General features: G+C 62.7%; 1 protein-coding gene across 1 annotated transcript; it reads right to left on the bottom strand.

The window, feature by feature from the left end:
• Positions 1-7271: 7271 nt before the first annotated feature.
• SPPL2B (signal peptide peptidase like 2B) lies at positions 7272-25480 on the bottom strand. The gene is given in 18 exon segments (XM_027582547.2): positions 7272-10234; positions 10237-10614; positions 10616-10761; positions 10764-10935; positions 11943-12103; positions 13451-13528; positions 13786-13885; positions 13977-14039; positions 14121-14195; positions 14851-14932; positions 16038-16154; positions 16974-17070; positions 17311-17453; positions 17781-17920; positions 18622-18711; positions 19098-19280; positions 19965-20084; positions 25332-25480. Coding segments are annotated over 18 exon segments (2376 nt in total). The 5' UTR covers positions 25416-25480; the 3' UTR covers positions 7272-10087.
• Positions 25481-25515: the final 35 nt, after the last annotated feature.

Below are 25515 nucleotides of genomic sequence, written 5' to 3'. Positions count from 1 at the left end.
TTCGGCTCAGGTCGTGGTCCCAGGGTCCTGGGATTGAGCCCCGCATCGGGCTCCCTGCTCGGCGGGAAGCCTGCTTCTCCCTCTCCTACTTCCCCTGCTTGTGTTTCTGCTCTCACTGTGTCTCTCTCTGTCAAATAAATAAATAAATAAAATCTTTAAAAAAAATATATCAGCCAAAAACAAATCTGCCTGTTTAGATGTGTCTTTCCCTTTTCACTCAGATATAATGGAGACAACCTGTCTCAGACAAATGGGCAGTTTACTTAAGAGAGAAGGAGAGTAAAGGGATGGAAGGTTCCAGAAGATCCTTCATGCCCTGAATCTCAGACTACAAAATATCTTCTAGAATTTGTTTTATTTTTTGTTTTTTGCAAAGATCAGGGGTGGGAGAAAATGGATGACAAAAGCTCAGTGCAAAGAGGGAAGATAGCCGATTAAGAGAAAATAAGAGAGAACACAAGACGGCGACTGCTGGCTCGCACGGTGACCTTGAGCTAGGAGAAACCCCTTGACAGGATGAGGCAGAGCTTATTTTTCTGAAAGAAACGTAGGAGGATAAGTTACCACCTACGCTCAAGAGATACATGAGAACACCCCAGACAAATCTAAAGAATGAGTGTGCAGTTATAAAATAAGAGAAGTGAACAGGCAAGAGACTTTCTGTCCCCAGCTACAGGAACGATCAGTAGAAGCTTCAAGGAGAACCGACACTGGCTCTTAGATCTGCAGTGTGCACCAAGATAGAGGGAAGGAGGAGCAAGGGTCTCTAGAACATAGGACAAAAGCCCAGAGCATGCAGAACTGAATTGGGAGTTGTGAACGCCAGCATCTCCAGCTTGAGCCTGGGACTTGACCGGCCTCCAGCTTGGAATACACACGCCACTGTCCCGGCATTCTCTGAGCCGGGCCAGAGGCGAAAAGCCTGACAGCCCTCCCAGCTCAGCAGTGATGGGGTGACACTGAGCAAGTCACTCCCGTTTGGGGTGACCAGTCATCTCAGGTCACCTGGGACTGTTATAAGCTGAAATCAGGACATCTGGTCACCCTACTCCCCCCTGTCTTCATCTGCCAGGAAGGGTCTGGAGCCATTCGGGGCCTCCCAAGGGAGTGCTGAGCAAGAAGATGTTGTGAGCTGAGCCATACTGGGAACAAGGCAGGAACAATCATTTCCAGCCTCCCAATGATGCCATGGAGAGTCTTGGCTCAGGGCCAACGTGTCCTTAATGCCACTCTAACCCTCGCCAGTGACTGTTTCCAAAAGGAGGGTTTGCTGTGTGATTTATTTCATGAAGAGGGGGCGGCAGGGCCTAGGGTGGAGCAATGGGGACACTGGCCTCAGGGGCAAAGGTTAAGGGGGGGGCACCTAAAACCTCAGTCAAGATAAATATCCTCAGTCAAGATAAATACTATTTTTACACAACATTTTAAAAATATAAACAACACCAAAAAAAAAAAAAAAATCCACAAACAACCAGATACCGACATTGCATGCAAAGACAGGACCCGGCCTTACACATGCCCAACCATCTCCCCCCACATGATTCCCAGCCCTGTCGTGGGCTGTCTTTGTTAAAACATTGATATTTTGCTTGTCAGGAATTCCTCTGCATTCACTAGATATTTCCAAGATATTGCACTACAACGTTATTTCCTGCAGTCTCTGAGTGTCCTCTGGCCTCACCTCAGTCTGGGTTTGGTTTTCTTCCCCAGCATGTATTTATTTATTGTCGCTCACCTCCTTTTGTTTTCTATTTGTTTGTGGCAGTGACTACATTTTAATTTTTTTTAATTTTAAATAGACCATTTAAAGAAGATTTAATGAGTATTTTCATGGCCTACCTGCAGGTATGTGCCCTCCCCTCTGTGATGCCATCCAGTCTTGCGGTTTTAATAACATCCCTGACATCTACCAGCTCCCAGCCACACTCATCTTCTGAATTGCAGACTCAGGTCCAGCTTGTTACTGGGACCTCCTTCTGGGTTACTCAGGGTGACCACACAGGCCCTCACCTCCTGGTGTTCACAGCCCGGAGTAGTCTCATCCCCCTGAGTGTGTGTGACTTGCTTCTACCCATTCGAATGCCACAGAGGTGATGGGATGTCCCTGTCATGACTCTATCACATGATGTAAGACTCTGGAGCTAACAACCCCCTCACGGGTTGATGAAGTACATGGCCATATAGGAGAAGCCCATGTGGCCTGTAAGAGCTGAGGGTGGCCACCAGCTGACAGGCCACCAAACCAGACCCTCCCTCATCTGCCGGTGACCTGAATGAGTTTGGAAGTAGTTCCCCAGTCTGGCCTTCGGTTGAGAACACAGCCCAGCCAGCACTCTGATCGCGGCCTCGTGTGACCCTGAGCATGGGGCCCCAGCTAAGCCATGCCTGGACTCCAGACCCACAGAAACTGGAAGGTGTTAAATGTGAGCTGTTTCAAGCCACTACATTTGTAGTGATTTGTGACCGCAACCCAATGGCTGGCAAGCTGCTCAGATCTGACGCACATCAGACTGACCCCTATAGCTTTCTCAGCCCCTCCATACCTGCTTCTCCCACAGCCTTCCCCACCTCAGGCAGCACCTCTGTGTTTGTGATCACTCGGACCAAAACCCCTGGGGTCCACGTGACCCCTTCCCACAGCTGTCATCAGTCTCCCTGGAAGTGGTGCCAGCCCCACCCCCAGAATATGTCTAGAATTGGCCCACTTCTGCCATGCCTGCCCTGAGTTAAACCACCCAGGTCTTGTCGCAGAGCTGGCTGCTTCCATCCTCAGCAGCTAAAAGCTGACTCAGGCCCTGACCCACCTCTGCTCAATCCTGCCCATGGCTTTCACTGAGGGCGAAATGCCTGCGAGAACTGATCCCACCCATCCTCTGCTCTCTGTCCTCAGATCCTCCTCCTTCCTCCCTTGCTCAAGCCACAGGGCCTCCTCAGTGCTCCTCAAACATGCAAGGCCCAATCCTGCCCCAGGGCCTTTGCATCTGCGGTGCCTGCTGCCTGCCGTGCTTATCTAGATCGTCATGGCAGATGCCTCCACTCCTGCTTCCACGTCCCCGCTTCATCTGTTTTTTCCTGGATTGTGCAAGCTGCGCCCATGGGAATATACCGCAGGATGGTTTCCACCAAGGTGCTGAGCCTGGACGTCCGTGTGTCCCTCTGGGAGAAGTGGAAGCCAGGGAAAGAACAACTGGCATGTTCTCCGCATTCTTTGACTCCATCCTGCCCGAGACAACAGTCCTCTCACTCCACGCTCTGGCTTCACAGCAACGGCTGGGATGTAGCTCCTCGCGAGAGTGAGAATCGGCTGGGAAAAATGCCACGAGAAAGTAAACAGCATTTTCCACATGGCAGGGAGTGCACTAAACAACTGATTTATTACCCCTTCCGATGGGACCGGCTGTGCCTTGATGGAAGAAGTGGGGAACTGGCCCCCGGCCACAGGACGTGGCAGCTCTAACACGTGTCCCCAGTTACTTGCCGCTCCGTTCAGTGGTGGACCTATTCATCTCCCTCTGGCCGTGAACTGGCCCCCACAACTCGCTCCTAACGGGGAGTGTACCAGAGCGATGGGCCGAGGCTTCAGAGGGCAGCCATGAGGGCTAGGTGGCTGCCGCCAGGCTGTCTGAGGCCGCTTGCCGTGAGGACGCTCACACGGCGCTGTGCAGAGCCTAGAAGCGGCCCCTCCAGCTCCAGTGGGCAGGGGGTGGGGGACGCTTTACATGAGGCCACCCAGCCTGACATCCCCACTGCAGCTTCTCGGGAGACCCCGAGCCGCGACCACCTGGATGAATCACCCACAGAAACCGTGGTACGACAGACGTGTGTGTCTGTCTGTTTGTTTTTTAAGTAAACCCTGCCCCCAGCGTGGAGCTCGAACCCACGACTCTGAGATCGGGAGTCACACGTTCTACCAGCCAGGAGTCCCTAAAAAGTGCTTTAATCTGCTAACTCCTGGAATAACGGGCTACGCTGCATCCGATCAGCACTGTGCAGGCGCCAGGCCTGTCTGGCGTTCCGTTCTCCCCGCAGGCTCCACAGGTTGCTGTTGGCGGCCCTTCCGGCTTCCTTCTCTTCAGGCCCCTCGGCCCCTCATCCTTTCCGCAGCGGCCAAGGGCCCGCCGCGAATCTTCCAGCGGCTGCTTGCACCAGCCGGTTGAAGCACTGGTGCAGCCTCCCCAAGGGGCAGGAGAGCGCTGGGGTCCACTGCTTCCGAGCAGGGTCAACTGTGCGCTTCAGCAAACCCCAAGGGGCTCCTCACCTTGGACCCCCCCCCCCAGCCCTCTGAGACGCCGCGGCGCTCGGGCCCGTGCATCCCACTCGGCCCGTGGAACAGGCATCCCTTGTCCGCCCTGCAACCTCTCCTGTTCCTGCCCTGCTGCTGGGGCTCGGGCCTCGCCAGGAAACTCCCCCGCCTGCCGCCCCCTCTTCATGAAATAAATCACTCAGCAAGCCTACAGGAAACTTAATAAGCTCGGGCTCTTTTTTTCCCTTTTTGTCTGTGGACTTTTTGTTAGGTTTTCATGGGAAGAGGTGTTTGTGAGAAAACTATTTGCAGTGATGATATCGTGTACTCCCTTAGTCAGTAACACGCACAGAGGCACTGGGAGTCGGGGACCCCGCGGTGTGCCGGGCGGGGGAGCTGATAAACACGGGTGGTACCTGGGAAAGCGGATAAAGACTCGGAGATTAAAAAAAGAAACCTCCAACCACTTAACGACTTGTGTAATTTAAAATTAATACAGGTCCTAAGATGGCATCCGGGGTCTCAGACTGGAGCTTGGAACCCTCAGGGAACCCGGACGAGGCCTCCGAGAGCGTTAGTTCTGTGGGTCCGGAAGGCTTTCACACAGGGGAAGCTGGGTGCGGGGTGTGCGGGGACCCTCCGTGCCATCTGTGCAATTAAAGTGATTCCAAAATTGTTGTTTTTAATGAAAAGGGGTAAAGTAGGAAAAACAGAGTTGTACGCAGGCGCGAGCCAACGCCCCGGACTGTGTTAAAATGCACGGCTGGGGACAGCCATGTCCCCGTCCCCGCTTCTGCAGACGAGGTGGGCTTATGGCAAGAGGGGCCGCCACGCGCAGAAAGGTCCTGCCTGACGCTGGGTGGGGCTCGCAGCCTCCCGTTAGGCAATTCAGCCCTCCCGGGGACCCTGGGGGAGGGGCGGCACGAGCACCCCATCTTCCAGTTGAAGAAACCGAGGCTTGGAGAGACTCCCTGTCTGTGTCTCCGCCTCCCCTGCTCCTCACACACCGTTCGTTCTTACACTTGCACGTTTCCCCCACTTGGCTGGTGGCTTCTCGATCACGAAACGGGCCGCTGCTGTCCAGGCGAGGCAGGCGAGCTGCAGAGGTGGGGCACCAAGGGCTCTACAGGCCCAGCTCCCGGGGCAACAGCCCCGCGCCTCGGTCAGAACGGCACAGCCGCGTCCACGCGCACCCTGCCTGCCTCTCCTTCCTGGTCCTGCACAGATGAGGGCGAAGCCCAGACGGGCGCATCCGCTTCCCCTGCCTCTGTTGTCCTTCTCTGGCATGCGCGGGACACACCTGGCCACGGCCAGTCCACTCTGCCTTTCCCGGGTCCCCCTCAGGGCCTCGGCTCGGCCACCGCGTCAAGCTGTCCACGGACAGCAGTGACCGAGGGAGTACTAGGGTTTTCTCTCTTCAGGCCACTTGACGCAGGTTGTTCCCAAGAGGAGCCCCCAGCCTGAGCCAAAGGCTGCCCAGCACACCGCCCAAAGCCCCTCACGCTCTACACTGCACACCCTGAACGCTCACGATTCTGCAGACGAGAGAACTTTGCACAACGCACACACCCGTCAGGCACGGGGCGCAGAGCCGGAACGGGCGGGGGCTCATGGCTTCGACTACGCACCGCCGTCGGCCTGGCACCCAAGTCTCGACTTCTGGTTTGGTGGGACAAGAGGGCTGCGTGCGGCAGCGTCTCTCGGGCGACTGCCGCTGTCGAGCTGTCAGATCCGCGTGAGTGACGGCGAACCCCACGTTCCAGACGAGACCAGTGAGTTCAGGCACACGACCGCTGACAACCACGTGCAAAATCATACGATCTCACACACGCGGCCCCACACTCAGCGACACACACAGCCACCCCACCTCACACATGGGGTCACACACACCACCCTGGCCGGGGCCACGGGCAGGCAGGCTGTGTAGGCCCTGGGTCCACGGGGCCCACACCCTCATGGCCATGTCCTGGGTGCAGACGCACACAACACGAGTCCACTTACCTGCCAGGTGCCCAGAGGCTTTCCCTCCAAATCCCAGTAAGTGGACACTAAACGGGGCTGGAGGGCTTGTGTTTGATGTGAACACAGGGCCCCCAAAGCTCCGACCACCGCCAGAGACCACGCCCTGCCCGTGGGGTCCGAGGAGCCTGGCGTTGGCCCCTGAGATGCGGGATGGAGGAAGAGGGCCCTGCCCAACCATCCTCAGCCCGTTCTTGGGCAAAGCAAGACCGCAGAGCCCCGATGACAGCCTGCCATGGGTGCCAGGCTGGCTTTCCTGCCACACATCCTACGCCAGTGTCAGGCCTTCTGACCGCACCCTCCCAGGGTGGCCCCCAGCACCCTTGAGACGGATGCCCCCTGGGCCCGCGGATGCTGAGGGCCAGGCAGGGGACGCAGAGCGGCTCTGACCCCCGGGGCCTGCCGCACCCGGCCCGGCTCCGCCCGGCTTAGCGGGCACAGGGCGGGAAACCGCGCTCGCGGATGGGAGCGCCTGCCGGTCCCCGGGAACGCGACAGCCCGGCCTCATCCGCGCACCCCGGGGCGTCCGCTCCGCCCGTCCAACCGGCTACACCGCGGCTTTGCCCGACCCGGGAGCTGCGGCGCGGAGAGGGGCCGCCCCGGCCCTTTCCCCGAGAGCCCGACTCACCGCGCTCCGCCGCCGCCGCCGCCGCCGCCGCCGCCGCCGCCGCCGGAGCCGGAGCCGCGCGCACCGCCAGCGAGCGGGGGGCGGGGCCGGGGGCGGGGCCGCTGCGGCCTCGGCACCTGCTGGGGGGGGGTGGTGGGAGGGCAAGGCCCCGGCAGGTAAGCCCGCGGGGCAGGTGAGCCCGGACCGGGTCCCGACCCTGGGGAGACAGCTTGGGCATGGGGTGTGTGTGAATATAACTACGATACTTTAAAAAATAAACTTGTGGAACAGCTTTCGGTTTACAGTCAAGGTGTGAAGATGGTCCTCTGCACCGTTTCCTACCTTACGTTCGCGCCGTAACATTGTCACAACCCATGAACCAATACCGACACATTATGAGCCAACATCCACACTTTATTGGGATTCCCGGTTTCCCTAGCACTTGTTCTGTGTTCGTGGCCCCTCCGGTGGGAGGGTTTCTCGGGCCCCTCGATCTTGATGCCGTGGGCCGTCGGGGAAGGGCCAGTAGGGGTCCGCACCATGCCCTTCTATTGGGGTTTGGTGTGTTTCTCACGGCCCGGCTGGGGCAGTGGCTTGGCCTCGGTTTTGATGCACCTGCCACCGCCACGCGGCAGCCCAGCCTTCCCCACCCCCCACTGACTGCCTCCGCGCTGGCCCAGGAGAACACCCCCTTCATTAGAACCATCATCTTCGCTCAAGACACTTTGGGGATATTTTCTGAACTGCCTTCAGGGACCAGCTGTCTTACCACCAACGGTGGCAACATCTTCAGGCCTAGGCGGGGACGTCCTCTTGTGGGAAGCACTAGAAGCCACGGGGAGCCAAGCACGGTGCTGGAGAGGGAGCAATCCCTCCGGGCCCCAGCTGCCTGCCGTGTGGCCCCATCTCCCGAGGCAGGCCCTGCAGAAGCATCTCTCGTGCCTTTTGGCAAAAGAGGCAGCTCAGCCCCAGAGGGAGGGTAGTGACACGACCAAGGTCACTCGGCTCCAGCATGCAGCCAGGACTCCAGAGCCAGTGGGCTCTTCCCACTGCTGCACCTGTCCCCGAGCTGGGGCACTGTGGGGGGGGGGGGAACCCTCCTCTCCCCACAGGGCAGCCACCGCTGGGCTCTTTCCAGGACTCTTGCCTCCCAACCCGCTGGTGACATGGGCCATGCCTTCCGCATGTGGCCAGCGACCCCCGCCCTCCCACCAGCCATGCTCACCTCCCCACCGGAGGCCCCACCTGCCCGCCCCATGTACCTTCCCTGACACCTGCCTGCGCCCGAGGACAGAGGCACGAGTGGACCTGTGTCCTGTCCCTCCCCAGCTCCCCAGGTTCAGCCACCCGGGGCAGAGCGGGTCTGAGCCTCACACGTGCACCCCCAGGGGGAATCGGGGGCACACAGCAGGCGCTCAGTAGAGACGGAGGGAAGGAACAGTTAACAGTTAATGAGAACTACGTAAGCTCTGCAACCCAGTAAAAGAAAACCGCTGCCCTCACAGCACCGTTCCAACTCTGTGGTCCCACGCCCACGCAGAGCTGTGCCCCACCGCAGAGCAGGAACTCAGTCTCCCCGGCGCCAACTTGCGCTACCCCTCCCCGTGAGAACGAGCGTGTGGGGCACCCCTCCTGGGCACCCGCTGCGTTCGCCACCCTCGCGAAGGCACGGCCCAGCACCAGTCCAGGGCGAGCAGGGCTGGTGGGCCAAGGGGTGCACCCACCAGAGCCCCCCAGGCTCTGCGGCCTGGCTGGGGACCCTCGGTGCTCAGTGCTGAGCACCTGGTCTCGGGATGGTCTTGGAGGAGTCGGCCCCACACAGCCTAGTGGAGTGGCCGTGGAGACACGCCTTCTCTCCCGCAAAGAGCTTGGTGGCCACCACCGGGGCTGGCAGGGCTGCTGGGGGGGGGGGGGGGGCGGGCGACCTTCACAGACGCTCACTAAGGGCTGCACCTTTTTGACTAGGTGAAAACTATCCAGGGGAGGCTATTTCATGACCTGGGAAAAGCACGTAGGACTCCATATCTCCGTGTCCGGCAGCGTCCTGGCCGTGGCCGCGCCAGTGTGCCACATGCTGTGTCACGTGGCTGCAGCAGCAGGGCCAACGAGTTGTGGCCGGAAGACCCCAGCCGCCGGCCAGCTAGCTCTTCACACCAAGTCCACGGGCCCGCGACAGGCTGCCAGGCTTCCTTTGACTCTCACATGCCGCGAATCAGGACCCCAGCCCCACACGGCCGCTGTGGACTCGCTCCGGCACCTCAGCACAGCCGACCCTGCAGGCCGGGGCCACACCGCGGAGAAGATGAGGGCCGAGCGGCGGCTCTCAAAAGCTGCGTTTAATTGTAAGATTCAAACAGAAGCGAGCAGAGACGGAACACAGAAACGTCAGGAACGAACATCCGCCTTCGGATCCCCCGACGCTTGTCAAACACGGAGAACGGAGAGATTCTGGCTCCTACACCAAAACGTACAAAATGGCTTAGAGGGACGTGCAGGTCGGTGTGGGGGCGGTCCGCTCAGACCCTGCACCCCGGTCTGGCCTCCCCGTCGGGCGGCTCTCTGGGGCCGGCTGGTCTCCCTCCCGGGTCACCTGTTGTTTTAAGAGACACACAAACAGGTGGGAGACGTTTTTGGTTTTTTTTGGAATAAACATCATTTCTTCTTAGAGCAGCATGGCTAACAAAGGCTGTGTGTGAGTCTGTCTGGCGCTGGTATTTTTTGGAATGGATCATGGTTGATCCCGTGCCTGCTGTCTGCAACTGAGCAGCAGACAGACAGGGGACAGAGCTGGGACCGCGTGGCTGGGGGATCTGTGCCCTCACATCACGTCGGTGGAAACAGCTTTCTGGGCTTGAGTCTGGAGGCTGCGTGGACCGGCGCGTGCCACGGTGTGGGGGCCGCTGCCCCGCGGCCAGTCCTACTGCGGCATTTCCGTCGTGACGTTCGGAGAACCCTGTCAGTGAGGTAGAAGACAAAATGCCAGTTCCAGAATATTCTCCACATTCCAGAAGTTCCCGGGTGGAGCGCAAAAATTGCGCTCGCCTGGCCAGTGTTGTCCCTAGAGGCCGGGCTGGGGTGGGGCTGGGAGCGTGCAGATGTCATGAGGAGGGTGGGGGCACCCCCCCAATCCCTCTAAGTTGAAAGAACGGAGCCGACGGGAAGGACGCAGCCCCATGGACGGGGCGCCCGGCTGCCCTGACGAGGGCCGTCCCAGAGACTCAGACCCAAGAGGCGACACCACCCGAGTTCAACAAGTCGTGGCCGTTTATTAACAGGCGGCGAAGCTGGAGCACAGATGCGGGCGGCCCAGACGGACGGAAGAGGCTCCTGCGCGGCCCCCGCCGACCCCGAGGCAGGTCTGGCCCCGGCCAGCCAGCGGCACGCACACCAGCCGGGCTGCACCACGGGGCTCTGCCGACCAGTGTCTGGCCCAGCGCGGTGCGGGCAACAACCTGAGGGAAGCGGCAGCGTGGTAAGCACCAAATGTGGGTGATCTGCAGCCGTGGGCGGTCGGAGGGGGAGCTTCCTGCCCTTGCCAAGGAAACACCGAGTTGACAGGCAAGACCGTGGAGCTGGGCGCTCGCATGACGCTGATGGTGACCTCGTGGGCCAGAGTGGGGCAGGGGCTCGCGGCAGCCACGTGAGCTGGGAGCGGAGCTGGAGAGGGTCTGGGCTGCAGCTGGGCTCGGCTCGAGGAGGAGGAAGAGCAGGGGCATCGGCCAGACCGGAGCACCAAGTTGGGGGGGGCCGGGCAGGTCCAGTCTCGGGGTCTCTCAGCGTGGTGGGGCAGCAGCGAGGGCCCGAGAGTCTACGCCACCTCCTAGGCCGAGGCGCCTACCAGGCTCGTGGGCTCGGGGGTGGGGCCTGCGGGGCTCACGGGCTCCTGGGGGGGTGCTCTGGCCCCGGTCTCCTCGGGCGCAGACACTTCTGGGGGCTGCTCCATGGGCGGGGGGCACTTGGCCAGTCCTTCGCCTGGAGGCGGCTGGGGGAGGCCGGTGGCGGAGTCCTTCCGAGGTTGCGGGTCCTCGGCTGCAGATGGCGCCCAAGGAGACTGAGGTAGGTCCTTCTGTAAGAGAGGCTGCAGTCAGGCGTGGGACTGGTCAGCAAAGCCCGGGGGACAGCCTGGGGTGGGAGGGCGGAGGAGTCAGCATCCCCGGAGGGTCCAGCTCCAGGCCCAGGAGCCACCTTCCCTTGGGACCACCTACGACCACCAGCAGGCGGGCCACGGGATGGCCAGCTGCAGCAGAAACCCTAACTCTGACGTGTCTGGCTCGTTCCCCACCTCCTGAACCCTCCAGAACTAAGCTACCTGCTCTGTGGCAAAACCAGCGCTCACTGGGACTGAGACCCTTTGAGGATGGTAGGCAGTGAAGCTGGGGTGCTTCCCCGAGGGTCCGGGGGAGGGCGAAAATTCCCATTACCGGGTTACATCGTCTGGTTAATTAATGGGGTGCCCTGGAGCCCTGCTCCGTTCAGCGTCTCTAGGCCGGGATGGAGATGACGCGTTTCAACTTCCACAACAAGCTCAACAGGCTCCACCCTGGGGGCCCCGGGTCACACTCGGGAAATGCCTAGGGCCCTTCGGAGCTCCCATGATTCACTGACATGCAGCGGAAGAAGGTCAGCACCGCCTGGGGCGCGGACACACGAGACCTCGTGCTTTCACATCGAAGGCATGATGCTACGGTAAGAGAAGCCTCCAGTCCCCTCCTCTTCTGGTGCAAAAACCAGCAGCACCAAGATGAGCGCCGTGAGCCCACACTGGAGAGGAGCTCCGGGGCCTCAAGCTCAGCACTGCGTCCCTGATGGTGGGAACAGCCGGAAGCCAAGGTCCAATCCGATGGGGTATTACCGCCCCTTGGGACTGGCACCGTGCTCAAGCCACACCCGGAGGGTCAGAGCCACAGGGACATGACAGCAAAGCAAACCTTGTGGGGACAGGGAAACACTGACCACGGGACACAGGCTGTGGGGTTTAGTCGTGAAACCGGGAGGTTTTACTCAACTGTAATTCTAGTTAGAGCTTATTGGGTTATTACTGCTCGCAGACAGTCATAGCAAACTGGTATTCACCGCAAAGCCGCTGCCCGTCCAGAACATGCCCAGCTCCCTGCGCCAGAGCGCCAGGGCGCAGCTTGTCATCAGCGTGCAGGGCACCAGGTAGAGGAGAGCAGGCTGGCCACGCTGCATCAGGGCCAGCGCCATGAACGTCACCAGGAGGCCGATGCCGTAGGCTGCGGAGAGAGACGGGCCGCGTGTCACCTCGGCTGACGGCCCCGCACCCCCGCCGCGGGCACGCCGGAGCAGGACCGAGGAGCACCCGGGACCGGGGAGGTGGAGCGCCGGACAGGGGGCACACGGGGAGGGCTGCACGCGCACGGACCGGCCGGCTTCCTCTGGACGCACGCTCCCGCCCTGCAGCGCTGGGACGGGCATGAGGCCGGCGGGGGCGACAGTGGGGCAGCGGCGCGGCCCAGGCTCCGGACCCAGAGAGGCCGCTAGAGAAAGGCCTGTGACCGCGCCTGACTGTCCCGGTCTCTAGGCCTTCAAGTAGAAAGGCAATTCTGAACGCAAGCAACGTATGCACAAAATCAGGAAATCCAAACTTCGGTAAGTGGCCTGTGGTGGTACAGAAGGGCATTTCCGCTCTCGTGAAACAGCCGGGGAGGCGGTGAGGGGTGAGGGGGCCGGCTCTCTGTCCGGCACGAACACGGCGTGCTCACTCACACACAACACAGCGGCTCCCCGTCCTGATCGCGACCTGGGGTACCTCAGGAAGGAGCTACGAGAAAACAAACCTTCACGGCTGGTCTCTAGCACCTACTTCCACCCGTGGCTCCTGTCTGGTCCTCACCTGGCGCTCCGGGGGCAGAGCGCTATTGACACTTACCCCGCGTCCTAAAGAAGTGGTTCAACAGAGGCCAACTACGAAGGAATAAAGGTGTTTGCTGCCGATAAAAGGTGTGCAGTCTCAATGACAAGGAACTACAGAAACCACCTGACAAACAGGGTCTCACACAGAACCCCGCAGCGGCGCTTCAAGGACCATCGCGAGGATGCAAGGCCCAAGGGGAGGTTCAGGGACGGCGAGTGGAACGAGGGGGCATGCCCGCGCCTGCAGGAGCCAGGGCGGGAAGGGGCAGACGGTGACGACCCCGAAGTGCACCCGGAAGGTCAGCCTGGGTCGTCCTGGGGCCTCCCCTTTGCCGGGCTTGGCTGCCGGGCCCAGGCATGCTGCCCCCCCGCCCCACGCACGAGGGGGTCAGAGTGCTTCCCGCCTGGTTGGGGGGGGAGCACACGTGCACACTGACAAGCGCCACCGGGTGAGCTCGCGGCTCCTCCTGGAGGGCTGACCAGAGGCAGGCAATCCAATCAGTTTGCAAAACGTTAAAAGCAATCACGGCTCCACAGAAAAGGTCACTTCTACGTGAATGGCTTTGGTAACCAGAGAAACGAGCGGGAAACAAGGATACAAGAAAGACAAAAGAACACAAGGAAGGACACACGACCTCGAGAGTCATGGGGACGCAAGAAGGGTGCGAGGCGAGCCCGCTTCCGGGGCCGAGCTCGAGGGTGCTTACCCACGGTGCAGGCCACGAAGTAGACCCTGGACGACTGCACCTGGATGTCGAACCTGTGGCAGTATGCCACGAGCAGCCCTGCGGGGGGAAGGGGCGTGGGCCGGGCGCGGGTGAGAGCCTGCGCCGTCCCTGCTCCTGCACACGGCCGGCCCACCGAGCCGGCGGCCAGGCGCAGACCCCGCAGTGCGGAGGAGGGACCCGCCCCAAGGGCAGCCGCGAGCAGCACGGGAGCCCGGGGCCCGCCCGCCCCCGCCTGCTGCGTTCCGTCTGCACCCGCCGGCCGCCCGGGCCTGACACTCCCCGGGGACCCACCCCGGCGCGGCGTGCTCCAGTACCTGGCACCAGGATGTCCCCGAAGCCCAGCAGGGAGAAGGGCCGGTCACATAGGGCGAGCGGCGAAGCGTTCAGTCTGGGCACCTTCAGGACCATGGGGAGCTGGGGGGGTGGCGAGGGGGCAGCAGGCTCCAGGACCGCCCCAACCCCCGCCCCCCACCGGCAGTGCCCCGGCCGCGGGCCCGCTACATACCTTCTCGTGGGTGGCCGAGTCCGAGGGCCCGGTCGCCACCTCCACCATGATGCTGTTCCCGCTCTAACAAAGGGGGGGCCGCGTCAGAGAGGAGGGAGCGCGGGGCTGGGGCTGGGGCAGCGGGGCACGGGTGGGGGCGCCCACCTTGGTCAGGAAGGGCGTGATGAACACAAAGAAGACGTCGTAGACGAACAGCACCAGCAGCAGCAGCGTGCAGGCCTAGGGAGGCGAGGTCCTGATGGCCGCGCGAGGCGCCGGCAGGCGCACGGACCCCGGCACGCGTCCCAACCCTCCCGCCCCCTCACAAGGCTCAGATGTGCCGCTGGGACAAAGCCACGAGGGGACATCTGTGCAAACCCAGTCCCGTCCCCAGCACCACGAGGTCAGGCTCGCGAGGTTTCTGGGGGATGGAAAAGCTGGGAGGCGTGGGGCTCGGGCGACACGCTGTGTGACCGGTCGCTGTGGACGTGGGGTGCTGAGCCCGTCACGGCTCCCCGCGTGCTCCTCCTTGGGGATGACGGCCTGGGGCCTTGGCTGGGGGCCGCCGACCGCACCCGCCTGCCCATATGAACAACATCCCCCCCCACCCCTGCAGAGTGGCCGCCCCCGGGCAGGGTTCCGGGCCTCCTCACGGCCTGGTGGTCACTGGCGTGGCTGCCATGCTGAGAGGCAGATCTCAGCGGCTCCTTAAGCCCTGTCACTGGGGAGGCGGCGGGAGAGACCGAGGCACAAAGACCATGCTGCCCACGGAGGGCCAGGGACGCCCAAGCACAAGCAGGTGAGGGCAGGCCTGAGCCCCTTGAGGCACGTGACGGACATGGAGGAGGCCCTCAGGACGCCGCCGCCCACGGCCCCACGTCCTCGGGGCGCTCACCTTAAAAGTGGGGAGGCGGATGGTTTTCAACATGTAGAGGCAGAAGGCGACGCCCAGCGCATCCTGAAGGATCCAGGCCCACCTGGAAGGCAGAGTGGTGGTCACCCGCCGGGGCAGGGGCTCCAGCGGTCACTCCTTCCTCAGCCACCTCAGCTGCCAGAGTTTCCCGAGCTGTCCCTGCCCAGCTGAACCCGTCATGCTGTGACGCCCCGGGTGCGGGCCCCGAGGAGGGCGGGCAGGGCCCCTCACTGCGCTGGGCACAGGTGGGGCAGCGACTGCCGACCCCGACACCACACACACATCATGGGGCGGGCACGGGGGCGTCGTGCAGCTACTGGACTCAAATCTCTCTTTAAAACTATTTTTTACACGATTTAGAAAAGTCAAACTCTTGCCCAGCCAGGTTCCACACCCCACCTCTCAGCCCGGGAGACAGGGGCTCAGGGACAGACAGGCAGAGGGGACGCAGAGGCAAACGTGTGACCCCAGAACCACCAGGGAGCCGCCACCGCAGGGCCACATTCGCCGTGTGCAGTCTCGCCCCTACCCACACCCAGGTCACCCTTGTGGAACCAGGATGAAAGCCTCTCCCGGGCGGGGCGGCCGTGAAGAACAAAGAGAAGGTTCGCAGGCGGCCAGTGGGCGCCCAGACGCGGTGGGAACAGGGCCTGTTCTAATTTTATAGAACGGAGCAAGCCTTCTGGCTTGAGTCTAACTGTGAGAGCTCCCGTTCTCTTTGTGTACAAAGGACTCAAAATATTTTCACGTTTTCCTTCTGCCAATTAAATCTGTCGGGGCTCCAAGCGGCAGCGCAGCCAAGAACGGCTGACTGCCTCACAAGAAGCTCAGAGGGAGCGCCAGATGGTGTCAGAGGGGCTGGGTGGCGGCGGGGGGGGGGGGGGGGGGGCCCTGCAGCCTCCAGGCCTCCCTGCACTGGGGCACCGGGCCCCGCTGAGGCGCCCTGGAGGACACGTGCTCGGGGCACCCGGGGCCAGGAGGGCTGGCGGCATCTCGTATCCAGATCCCGATCGCCGCCGCTCATGTGGCAGCCAGACAAACACGGTGACACCGGACGCGGGCAGCAGCACCGGGCCACCACACGGCCCACATTCGCAGCCTCGGGGGGGTGGGGGGGGCCGAGGCCCAGGGTGCGTCTGAGGACAGCCCGCAGAGGGGGTGGCACTCACTGGTCCTCGTTCCGGAAGATTCCCCACACCACGCTGACGGCCAGGCAGAGCAGTGCGAGGAGCAGCATGCTGACCCGAGGGCGCTTGCGGAAGTAGGGCAGGCTGTTGTCGGGGACCCTGGGAGCGGGGCGGCCATCAGGGGCAGCCGGCTCCTCGCTGCCGCCAGCACCCGGGGGTCACCTCACCCCTTGCCCCACCACCCTGCCTTGCCCCCTCCTCCGCTCCACGTTCCCTATTAACATCCATCTCCACGCCTTATGGCGTCTCCAGAAGGGAGGTCCCCCAGGGCAGACCAGAGCAGAGCCGGGGTGAGCACTCAGGCGTGGGCAGACCTCAGCTAGCGCCCTGCCCACAGGAGCCCACTGCCCGCCTGCTGCAGTCCCTTGACCTCTGACCCTGGACAGCAGCCTGAAAAGGCCTCACCCCACAAGCCGAGCTTTCTGAGCACCCATCTGTCTTCGTCTAAACTTTTCGGCGGTGGGCCGCCGGCCTGTTCAGAACCAGACCAGGCCCCTGGCAGGTGAGCCCCCCGCCCCCGCCCAGGCCTGGACCAGCAGCGCCTGCGCCCACATGGCCCTGCCCTGCCACCCCTGCCTGGGACCGACAAGCACCCACGCTGTCCCCACTGGGCCTGAGCTGGAACGGGATGGGAAGCAGGGAGAGGGAGGCCGGAGAACCACCGCCCACTTCCCTGCTCTGCCCTGCTCTGCCCTGCTCTGCCCTGCTCCTGAAGCCGGGAGCCCCGGGCAGCGCTGAGAGAGCGTGGGATGCCTGCCCACGCCGTGCCAGACCGGGGCCACGGGACAGGCAGGGCGTTCTCGGCACCGTCCAAGCAGAGCTTGGAGCTTCAGGAACCAGGAGATGGGAGGCCAACGGAGTTGGGGCGAGCAGAGCCGTGGGTGCCGGGCCGGGCGGGGGCCGCCCACGGGGGCCTACCTGCATCTGCCAAATGGCAGCCTCTGGACCAATGGTGACAGACAGCTGTACAGGCCCGTGGAGGAGGACAGGCAGAAGATGGCGATGATCACATAGACTGCGGAGCGGGGCGGGCATTGAGGGGCAGGGGTCGCCGGGGGTGCCCCGCCCACCCCGCACCCGGGAAGGGCTCCGCGCGGCTGTGCGCCTGGGCAGGGTGGCCAGCACCCGGTGAACAGGAGGGACGGCTCCCGGCCCAAAGGCCTCCTCCTCTGGGCCAGGGACGGCGGCCCCCATTCACCCCACAACCAAGCAGCTTCTCCGGGTGGACTGGGGACCGGGCGCCCCGGGGACGCACCGAGCTGGTCGTAGAAGTAGTACAGCAGCACCAGCATGGAGCAGCACATGACCACGAAGACACAGATCATGACGGGGCTCACGTCCACGGCCTCGTCCTCCTGCTTTTCGGGCCCGTCGTCCCGCTTGTGTTTCACGTACCTTCTGGGAGGCACAGGCGAGGCTGGGGGACACCCTGCCGGCTGGCACGGCGCCCAGGGGCCCCGGGGACAGGGTGGGGACAGGCAGGGACGGCACGACGCAGGCAGCGGCAGGGCCAAGGGGCACCCCCCCACGCCCACTGCGTGTCCTTGCCCTGTCAGCCACAAGAGCATCAGGCCGACCCCAGGGACCTCACGAGACTGGGCAGTGAGGGGTCGCAAGGCGGGCCCCCGGCCCCCGAGAGCCACAGCCACTTCGATGGAGAGCGCCGGGGCCGCCCACCGACCCCGTCCAGCACGGGCCCCGCCACAGGCTTCCCTGCGCACTCACTTCCTCACGTCCCGGCTCCCGGCCCAGTAGCCCCCGAGGGCGACAGTGCCAACGGCCATGATGAAGATGATGACCATGTTGTAGTCTAGCATGGGCTCGCTGGGGGCGTAGAGCGCTGCCCTCACTGCTCGGCCAAAACTCTGCCTCAGAAAACGCACCAGGGCTCAAGGTTGGAGCCGCCGTCCCCTGTCCCCAAGCCCACCCCGGAGAGCCAAGGCCCAGGGAGAGCCTGTCTCGGGGGGACCCCCGAAGCCCATGCCTTCACCCACCACGCCCACCCCAAGGAAATCAACTCTGGCAGAACAAGCTTCCCACGAGGTCAGGTGAGGGGCCCGTGCACGTGTGGAGACACAAGCCCTAAACCTGGACACGTGTGTGCACACACAGAACAGGGCACGTCGCCTGGGAAGCGTCTGGCTGGCTGGGGAGAGCTGTGGAAGCTGCAGTCAGGATGGAAACGTGCAGACGCTCCCACAAAGACCGAACGTTCCCGTTCTGCTTGTGTCTGGAAGCTTGCCGGCTCCGGAATCGACTCCCCAAACCGTGGGTGAACACGGGCCTCTGGTCAGACAGGGCCAGACGTGGGCAGGGTCGGCCGGCCGGGGAGCCAGTGCCCAGTGGCTGCGTGGCAGAGAGGCCCTGGGCACTCTGACCTCTGGGGCCGGTTCTCTGTTCCCGCTGCTCTGTGGCACCACCAGGCTTTCCCGGGGAGCTGGTGACGAGTGTGGCAGGAACCACCCACCCACCAGCCCCCCGTGGGCAGCCTCGCTCCTGGGTCCCTGCCCACCTGGTACTTACGGCGCCAGACCAGGTGCAGACTGGAGGGGGCAGGAGGCCCTACCTTGAAGATGTCCAGCATGTCTTTGTGGCTGAGCAGGGCCACGGGAATCCCGATCTCGTCATACTGTGTCTTGTTGCCTCCTGGGGGCACCTGGGGGCCAAGAGGAGGGGGTGCGGGAATGATGGCACGGTTTACCAAGGCCCACCTGGGGTGAGAGACAGGCTGCCCCCCAACCGCAGGGCCCGCAGGGCCAGCCCACTTGTGGGGGGGGCAGAGATGGGGTGTGTGTGCGGCGTGTGTCTGTCTGTCTCTCCCCACTGGGGGAGGAGGAGCTCTCTCTTCACTTTTAAGCCTTGGGGTCAGGTCGCTTAGGTGCCAATCTACCCTGGGATGCCACCTGCCCCTCAGGAGGCACCCCCAGAGCTCTGCCCCAAGGCCTTATAGGAGACAACCCTACAGAGCCCCCAGGGCTGCTCTGGGACACGGCCCCTCCGAGACGATGCGTCGCCACAGTCAGCCAACTCCTGGGGCCATACCAGCGTCTCCTTGCTGACAATGAGCAGCCCGCGGGCCCCGCCGCCCTGCGCCAGCCGCACTTTCTCATAGAAGGTGCAGTTTCCCCGCGCCACCAGCGGGATCTGGTTGCTGAAGCCTTTGGCGGGGAGGTCGGGTGGAGAGCAGAGCACGGAGGCCGTCCAGTCCCGCACCTGCAGGAGAGACTGGGGAACGTGGCACTTACACCAGCTGATCTAGAAAAGTCAACGGGGGGGAAGGGCACCCGCACACACACACTCACACGCCCCTGCACACACACGCACACATGTACGAGCATATACGTACACACACCCCAAGTGCAAGGCAAATAGGAGGGACAGAGGCGGGTGAGTGCTCAGAGGAGGCCCATTGGGAGACCCTCCCTGCCTCCACAGCGGATGGGAGCGGTGGCCTCAGGGTGAGAATCACCCACACGCCATGCCACATGCGGCCGGTCCTCACTCCTCAGGACCACTCTGCCAGCCAGCCCTGGTCCAGGGTGTGGGGGCTTGGCAAGTGCCCCTGGTGGGGGCCATTCCTCCACAACACCTGGACATCTTTTGTTTCTGACCAAGGAAGCCAAGGCCCAGAGAAGCCATCTGAGACCCCGGCAGCCCCTGGAGTGCGACCCCCACATTGGTTTCGCAGCTGAGGCCCTTCCTCTGTCCTCCAGCAGGCTCCCTGCAAGAGGAGATGTCTAGCCGCCCCTCCAGGGACCAGGCTGGGGAGCGGAGGGGTGGCAGTCAGCAGGACAGACCCAACCCCAAGTCCAGAGGGGGCGCCCCAGAGCACCTCCAGGCCTGCCAGGCCCACAAGGAAAGACCCCAGGGGGAAGACCCTCATGAGGAAGGGCCCCAGCGGGCACTCACCGCTTTGCCAAGGTCATGTGGCAGGTGGGCCCACTGTGGGTTGTAGAGAATGCAGTAGTCTTTGCCTTTGGGGCCCCCTGTCTCGGAGACCACGTGCACCATGCCATACTCACAGGCCACCTGGAGTGACAAGGCAGTGGTCAGAGAGCTCAGCAGAAGCAGCAGGGTCTGAGCCAAACGAGGACACCCCCCGCCCAGGGTTTAGGCTGGTTTCCTCCCTCCTACGGGACAGATGGGACACCAGCACAGACATCTTATGGTGGAGAAAACCAGGCAGGGCAGCCAGCACGGGAACGGGCTTCCCCAGGGAGACCCGGGTGCTGACTGCACCCCGTGAGGTCCCCTCCCTGTGGCTCCCACGGCTGGGACAGCACCACCTCACAGGGCCCTCGCAGGATTGACTGCACAGGGAGAATGAAAACCCCATGGCTCTGTCACGAGGAGGACACGGTGAGCCCGCAGATCCACCCCGAGGACTGGGTGGTGGCTGGAGGCCAGGAACACAGGGCAAGGCCTGCCAGGCCTGCAAACTTCCTTGCCCCTGACCCACAGGCTCCTGGAAAGCCTACCTACCGGGCACTAACTGCTGAGGCCAGCCGGCTCCGGGCCCTCATGCCACACCTCACTTTCCAGGGGAACCTCGGCGCCTGGGTCACATGACTGGCCCCTGCCAGGCACAGACCAGTGGGATCCCAGGGGGCACCGACCGCCAGGTTCGGAGGCGTGGCAGGAAGTAGGCAGTCTGCAGGGCGGGCGGCTCTGGGGCTGGGAACTCTGAGACTTTGCAACGGAGGAAGAGCCATGCAGACACCAACAGGGCACGGACAGCTCGCTCCCCACAACCCCGAGCCAGCGAAGCCTGTCTCCCCACCGAGCCCCAGCTTCCCGGAAGGAGGAAGGGGCAGCTAGAGCGTCATGGTCCCCCACAGGGCAGCTGGCTGCTCGGGAAGGGCCACACCCAGAGGGTCAGGAGGACCCAGCAAGCTCTGTCTGACTTCAAAGCGAGGCACAGGGGCAGGACCCACAGTTCTCGGAACACGGGACGACCCTCAAGGACAGTGGGGTGGCTGGGGGCCTGGGGCAGAGGGGCTGACTCTCACCTTTTCTGCTGAACACCAGCTTCATCTCCATGAAAAGCCATTGTTTCACACAAAGGTGTCCCCAGTCCCTGCTCCCCCACATCTCCTGCCTGAACCACTGCACCCCTCCCTAGAGCCGCTGCCTGGCTGGCTGGCGGACCGGAGTGCAGGGGGCCCTCTCCCACCTCCTCCCCTACCCTGGGCTCGGGCTGGGGCAAAGGGCCCCCCCACAAGCACAGCCTCTATCCTTGGATTTCGTCAACAGCAGGTCACACAGCATTTGGGGCCCAGGTCTTGGTGGCTCTGCCCCTAGGCAGGCTCACCCCAAGTCTGAGTAGCTCCTGGGGGCCTGCTGAGGGACGGGGGTGTCTCAGGAGAGAAGCCCGGTGCTAGGAGCCGAGGGGGCCAGTCCAGCCACCACTCCCCCAGGGAGCCCTGCACATCTGGCCCGGAAGCCTGCTCTGCGCACCTTGGGCTCCTGGGGCCCACGCTTCTGTAGCCTGTGCTCTCCTTAGGCTGCAAACGCTCAAGACTAAGATGGAAAACCCCCTCCTTGGAACCCCAAGAATCTGCCAAGGAGCCAAACACCTAGAGCCGCTTGCCTGACACAGATGCCTGATGGGATCCGGGCGCAAGACGCACGCCTCGCCGTGGGGGCAGAGCGTGCAGCTGACTGGGCCGAGGCTCCTGATGGACCGCGGCCCCCGACACCAGGCCTGGGGCAGTGACTGGCTTCCGTTCGGCCAGACCATCGGTGGAAGCTCAGCAAGGCCCCGGCCACTCCAGGAGCTTCTCACCCCACCCTGGTCGCGCTGCTGTGGCGGCAGCATGGAGGCCCCAGGGCATCCCAGCCCCGCGGCAGGCAGGCGGGCAGGGGCGCGGGGGGGGGGGGGGGGGGGGGGCGCGCCCTGGTCCTCTCCAGGGTCCCCGGCCACCGCTCCTCCAGCGGGCACCTCCGATCTGACACCGCGGCCCGTTGCCTCGAGGGAGGCATCGAACGCCTCGTGCACTGCTGGGGGTGTGCGGGGAAGCCATGCTTGTGCACTGAGCTCCCAGAACGCAGGTTCGTGAGGGCAAGGCCGGATGCTGCCCGAGGCCAACCAGGGGTCTTAGAGCACCTCACGAAGGCCGCGCCCTTCCTCCACCTGCTCTGGCCAACCTCCAGGCACCTCACGTGCCCCTCACTCCCTCCACCAGAGGCATTAGGAGTCCTCTCTTCCATTCTCTCCACCAGACTGCCCCCCCAGGGCACCCCTCAACCTGGCCCTAAGTGCTCTACCTGGCTGTACCCCCCTTCCAAAGGGTCACCCCAAGCTCAGAACCCCTGGCGCCTCCTTACCATGGGCCATGGTGGGGAAGAGAGGATCTCTCAACCCACAGGCCTCATGCAGCCCACCTTCTGTGCTTCTAAATAAAGTTTTATTGGAACACAGCTGCCCCATTCCTGTATGCAGGGCCTCTGGCCGCTCTCAGGACTCCTGCAGGGCTGCGTGGTTGCGACAGAGACCATGTGGCCCACAAAGCCAGAAATACTCACTGTCTGGCCCTTTTCAGGACACTGCTGACCCCTGTTCTGTGGGATCCAGGTTGTGGGGGAAAAGTGTCGTTTGTGTAAAAGGGGAATGCACAGAAGCTGCTTCTCTTTAAAAAGGTCATTTGGGAGCACAGAAGCCCACCTCACGGACCCCTCTCCCCACAGTCTGCACGACCAGCTTCCCATTAGGAAATCAGCCTGTGTTTTATGTCAAATGCCAGAGTATGGTTTCCTCCCCCATGGAGTTAAAGGGATCAGAAGTTCTTCAAAAGGACCCAGGGCTACTCAGTCTAGCATGGCCCATCCCAATCTGGAGAGCCAGAAATCACTGGGACTACCAGACAGGCCACCTTCTGACACATCACAATCACCAAGCGGGTTCAGGAACTTCTAGGGAAACCATGCTTCGGGGAGACCATACAGGCATTCCACCTCAGGCGGTTTAAGAAAAGCTAATGAGTCTAGGCTGGAAGCAGCCGTCTTTCTAAGACTTGGTAAATTCTAGAAGAGAGTGGAGAAATAAGAACCCAGGAAGCTTGGAAAGAGATGTTGAGGCAGATGAGGGGCAGGGACAGGTGGAGGAGGGGGAGGGTGGAGGAGGGGCAGAGGAGACAGGTGACGGAGTGGAGAAGGGAGGAAAGGGGTGGGAGGGCAGTAACGTGACTTCAGATCTGCTGAGTGACAGCCTCCACCACTGTCTTTATGTGCACATCTTGTGGCCACTGGGGAGACCTGTATATTTGGGCAATCCCTCTCCCAGGGTCACAAAATGGTAGCAAAGGAGTTCAGGGCTGCCCACTAGCAGCGTCCCAGGCAGTGGAAAACTAGTCTTATTCTCAGGCACTGGGACCCAAACTTCCGCAAAGAACCACACCCACCCACCACAATGCCGCCTGTCCTATCTCAGGGCAGACAAACACACAGGCCCGGGCTCTGTTCTGGGAAGAACCAGCTGAAGTGCTCTCATCACATGCTCCGACACCGTCCTCTGCTTGCACACAGGACAAAGTTCAAAACCCTCAGCCTGCCCAGGAGCACCACGAGCCTTCCACCATCTGCCTTTGATCTGCCCAGCCCAGCCCAGGGAAGCCACAGATTGGCCTGCCCTTTACCCTCTTCCGAGGAGCCACTCCTGCTGCCCCCTCCCTGTTCCCTTCAGCTGAAGGGGCAACCCCAGCTCCCTTCAAGTGCACCTGAGGGCCTCCTTTGGGGTGTCCTCTTTCTCAGGGTGTAAGCATTATACCACCCTGCATTACCAGCCAGAGTGGACTCCTCACCTGCTCAAAATAAGTCATCAGCTCTCACACCTTCACCCCTGTTCAAGCTGCTCATCACCTGCAGCACCCTCCCTCTGCCTCTGAGACCTGGCAAACTCCTGTTCATCCTTCAGAACACCCCTTAGGTGCCCCTGCTTCCACAAAGCCTTCCCAGGCAAACTAGGTCACTCCCTCCATGGTGCGCCCGTTACCCTGTGTCCACTTGTCATTTTGCTCTCATTCAAAATGTCCCTACCCTTGACTTGCTTAGACTGCTGAGGAAAATGAGGGAGTAGGGTTGGGGGAGGTATGGGGGCTCAGCCAAGAGCTGGGGGAGGGGCAGCCCAGGGAACTTCTCCAGGGGTGGGGGAGGGAAAAACTGAGTTGAGACCAGAGAGATGACCAGGGGCATTCCAGGGACACGGGGAAGACCAGAGACCAGAATGCCTTCAGCAAACTAGAAAAGGAGGGGAAGCTTCCCAAGCAGCCAAACCACAGAGGCCTGCCACATGCACTGGATGCCACAGGAAGGCTCTCATCTGGATGCAACAAGACCTGACACACTTTCAAAGACATCACTCCTGCTGTGTCAGGAATAGACTGGGGACGTGGGAGAGCACCAGCCACCTGAGGCTACAGTAGAGAGGTGGTGGGCTGGGGTGGACAGGTCAAGGTGAATGGCTGCGTTCGCAGGGCTTAACGTTAGGGACACCGTTCCCAGAGCTGCATGACCCAGGGGAGAGGGAGGGAGGGAGGACCCGCAAATAAAAAACGCGCTCACGATAATGTAGGTACATCAGCCGGCTGGTGGCAAGCCCCCCGCTAGCCCCGGAGACCCTTAACTTTAAGTGCCCAAGAAGGAGCACGCTGCACATAAACCACCCCATGTGCATCACCTCGCTCAGTCCTCACTGTACTCTATCTTCTGCAGATGAGCAACTGCCACCCAAAGGGGGGACCTCCCTTGCCCAAGGTCACCGGAGAGAATATGGGGCGGCGATTCGACCCCACTTCCAGGGATGGGCTCCTGGCCGCTCCCCGAGACTGCCAGGCACTGGGTGCCGTGCTGGACGGCTTACCGCAACCACGCACGTGGGCGCTAACATCGCGCGAAAGGGGAAACCGAGGCTCGCAGATGGGCAGCCGCCTGGCCAAGACCACGCGGCCAGGCAGGGGTGTCGCCGGCGGCGGTTGGACACCTCGGAACGGAGCAGGGCCTGGGGAGGCAGGGGGGCTCCCAAACTCCAGACCCAGACGCAACTGAGTGACGTTGCAGGTGGGGAGGGCTACAAGGCGGGGAAGAGAGAGTGGCCGGGGACAGGCCCGCAAGGTCACGGCCCGGCTCCCGGCCCCGCGGGCCACCCGCGCGGGGGGCGCGCAAACCCGAGGCTGGCCCCCGGGCCAGGTCGGGCGGGGCTTACGCGGGGCCCGGGGCAGAGGGGGCCGGGTGCCGCAGCCGGCAGAGCCGGCGGAGCCGGCGGGGCCGACGCAGCCTCACCTGGGCCGCGAGGAGGAGGAAGGCCGCCGCGAGCCGCGCCAACGCCGCCGCCGCCGCTGCCGCCGCCGCCGCCGCCGCCGCCATGTCGGCAGGTCGGAGCCGCAGGCGTCGCCAGATGTTTCCCAGCAACGCCCCGGCGCGCCCGGGCGCGCCTGCGCCCTGTGAGCTCTGCGCCTGCGCGCGG

The sequence above is a fragment of the Zalophus californianus genome, chromosome 1 (genome assembly GCF_009762305.2).
Source record: "Zalophus californianus isolate mZalCal1 chromosome 1, mZalCal1.pri.v2, whole genome shotgun sequence".
In the NCBI taxonomy this organism is placed as follows: Eukaryota; Metazoa; Chordata; class Mammalia; order Carnivora; family Otariidae; genus Zalophus; species Zalophus californianus.
Note: the sequence above shows the minus strand (reverse complement) of the source record. Positions and strands in the feature narration are given on the sequence as shown.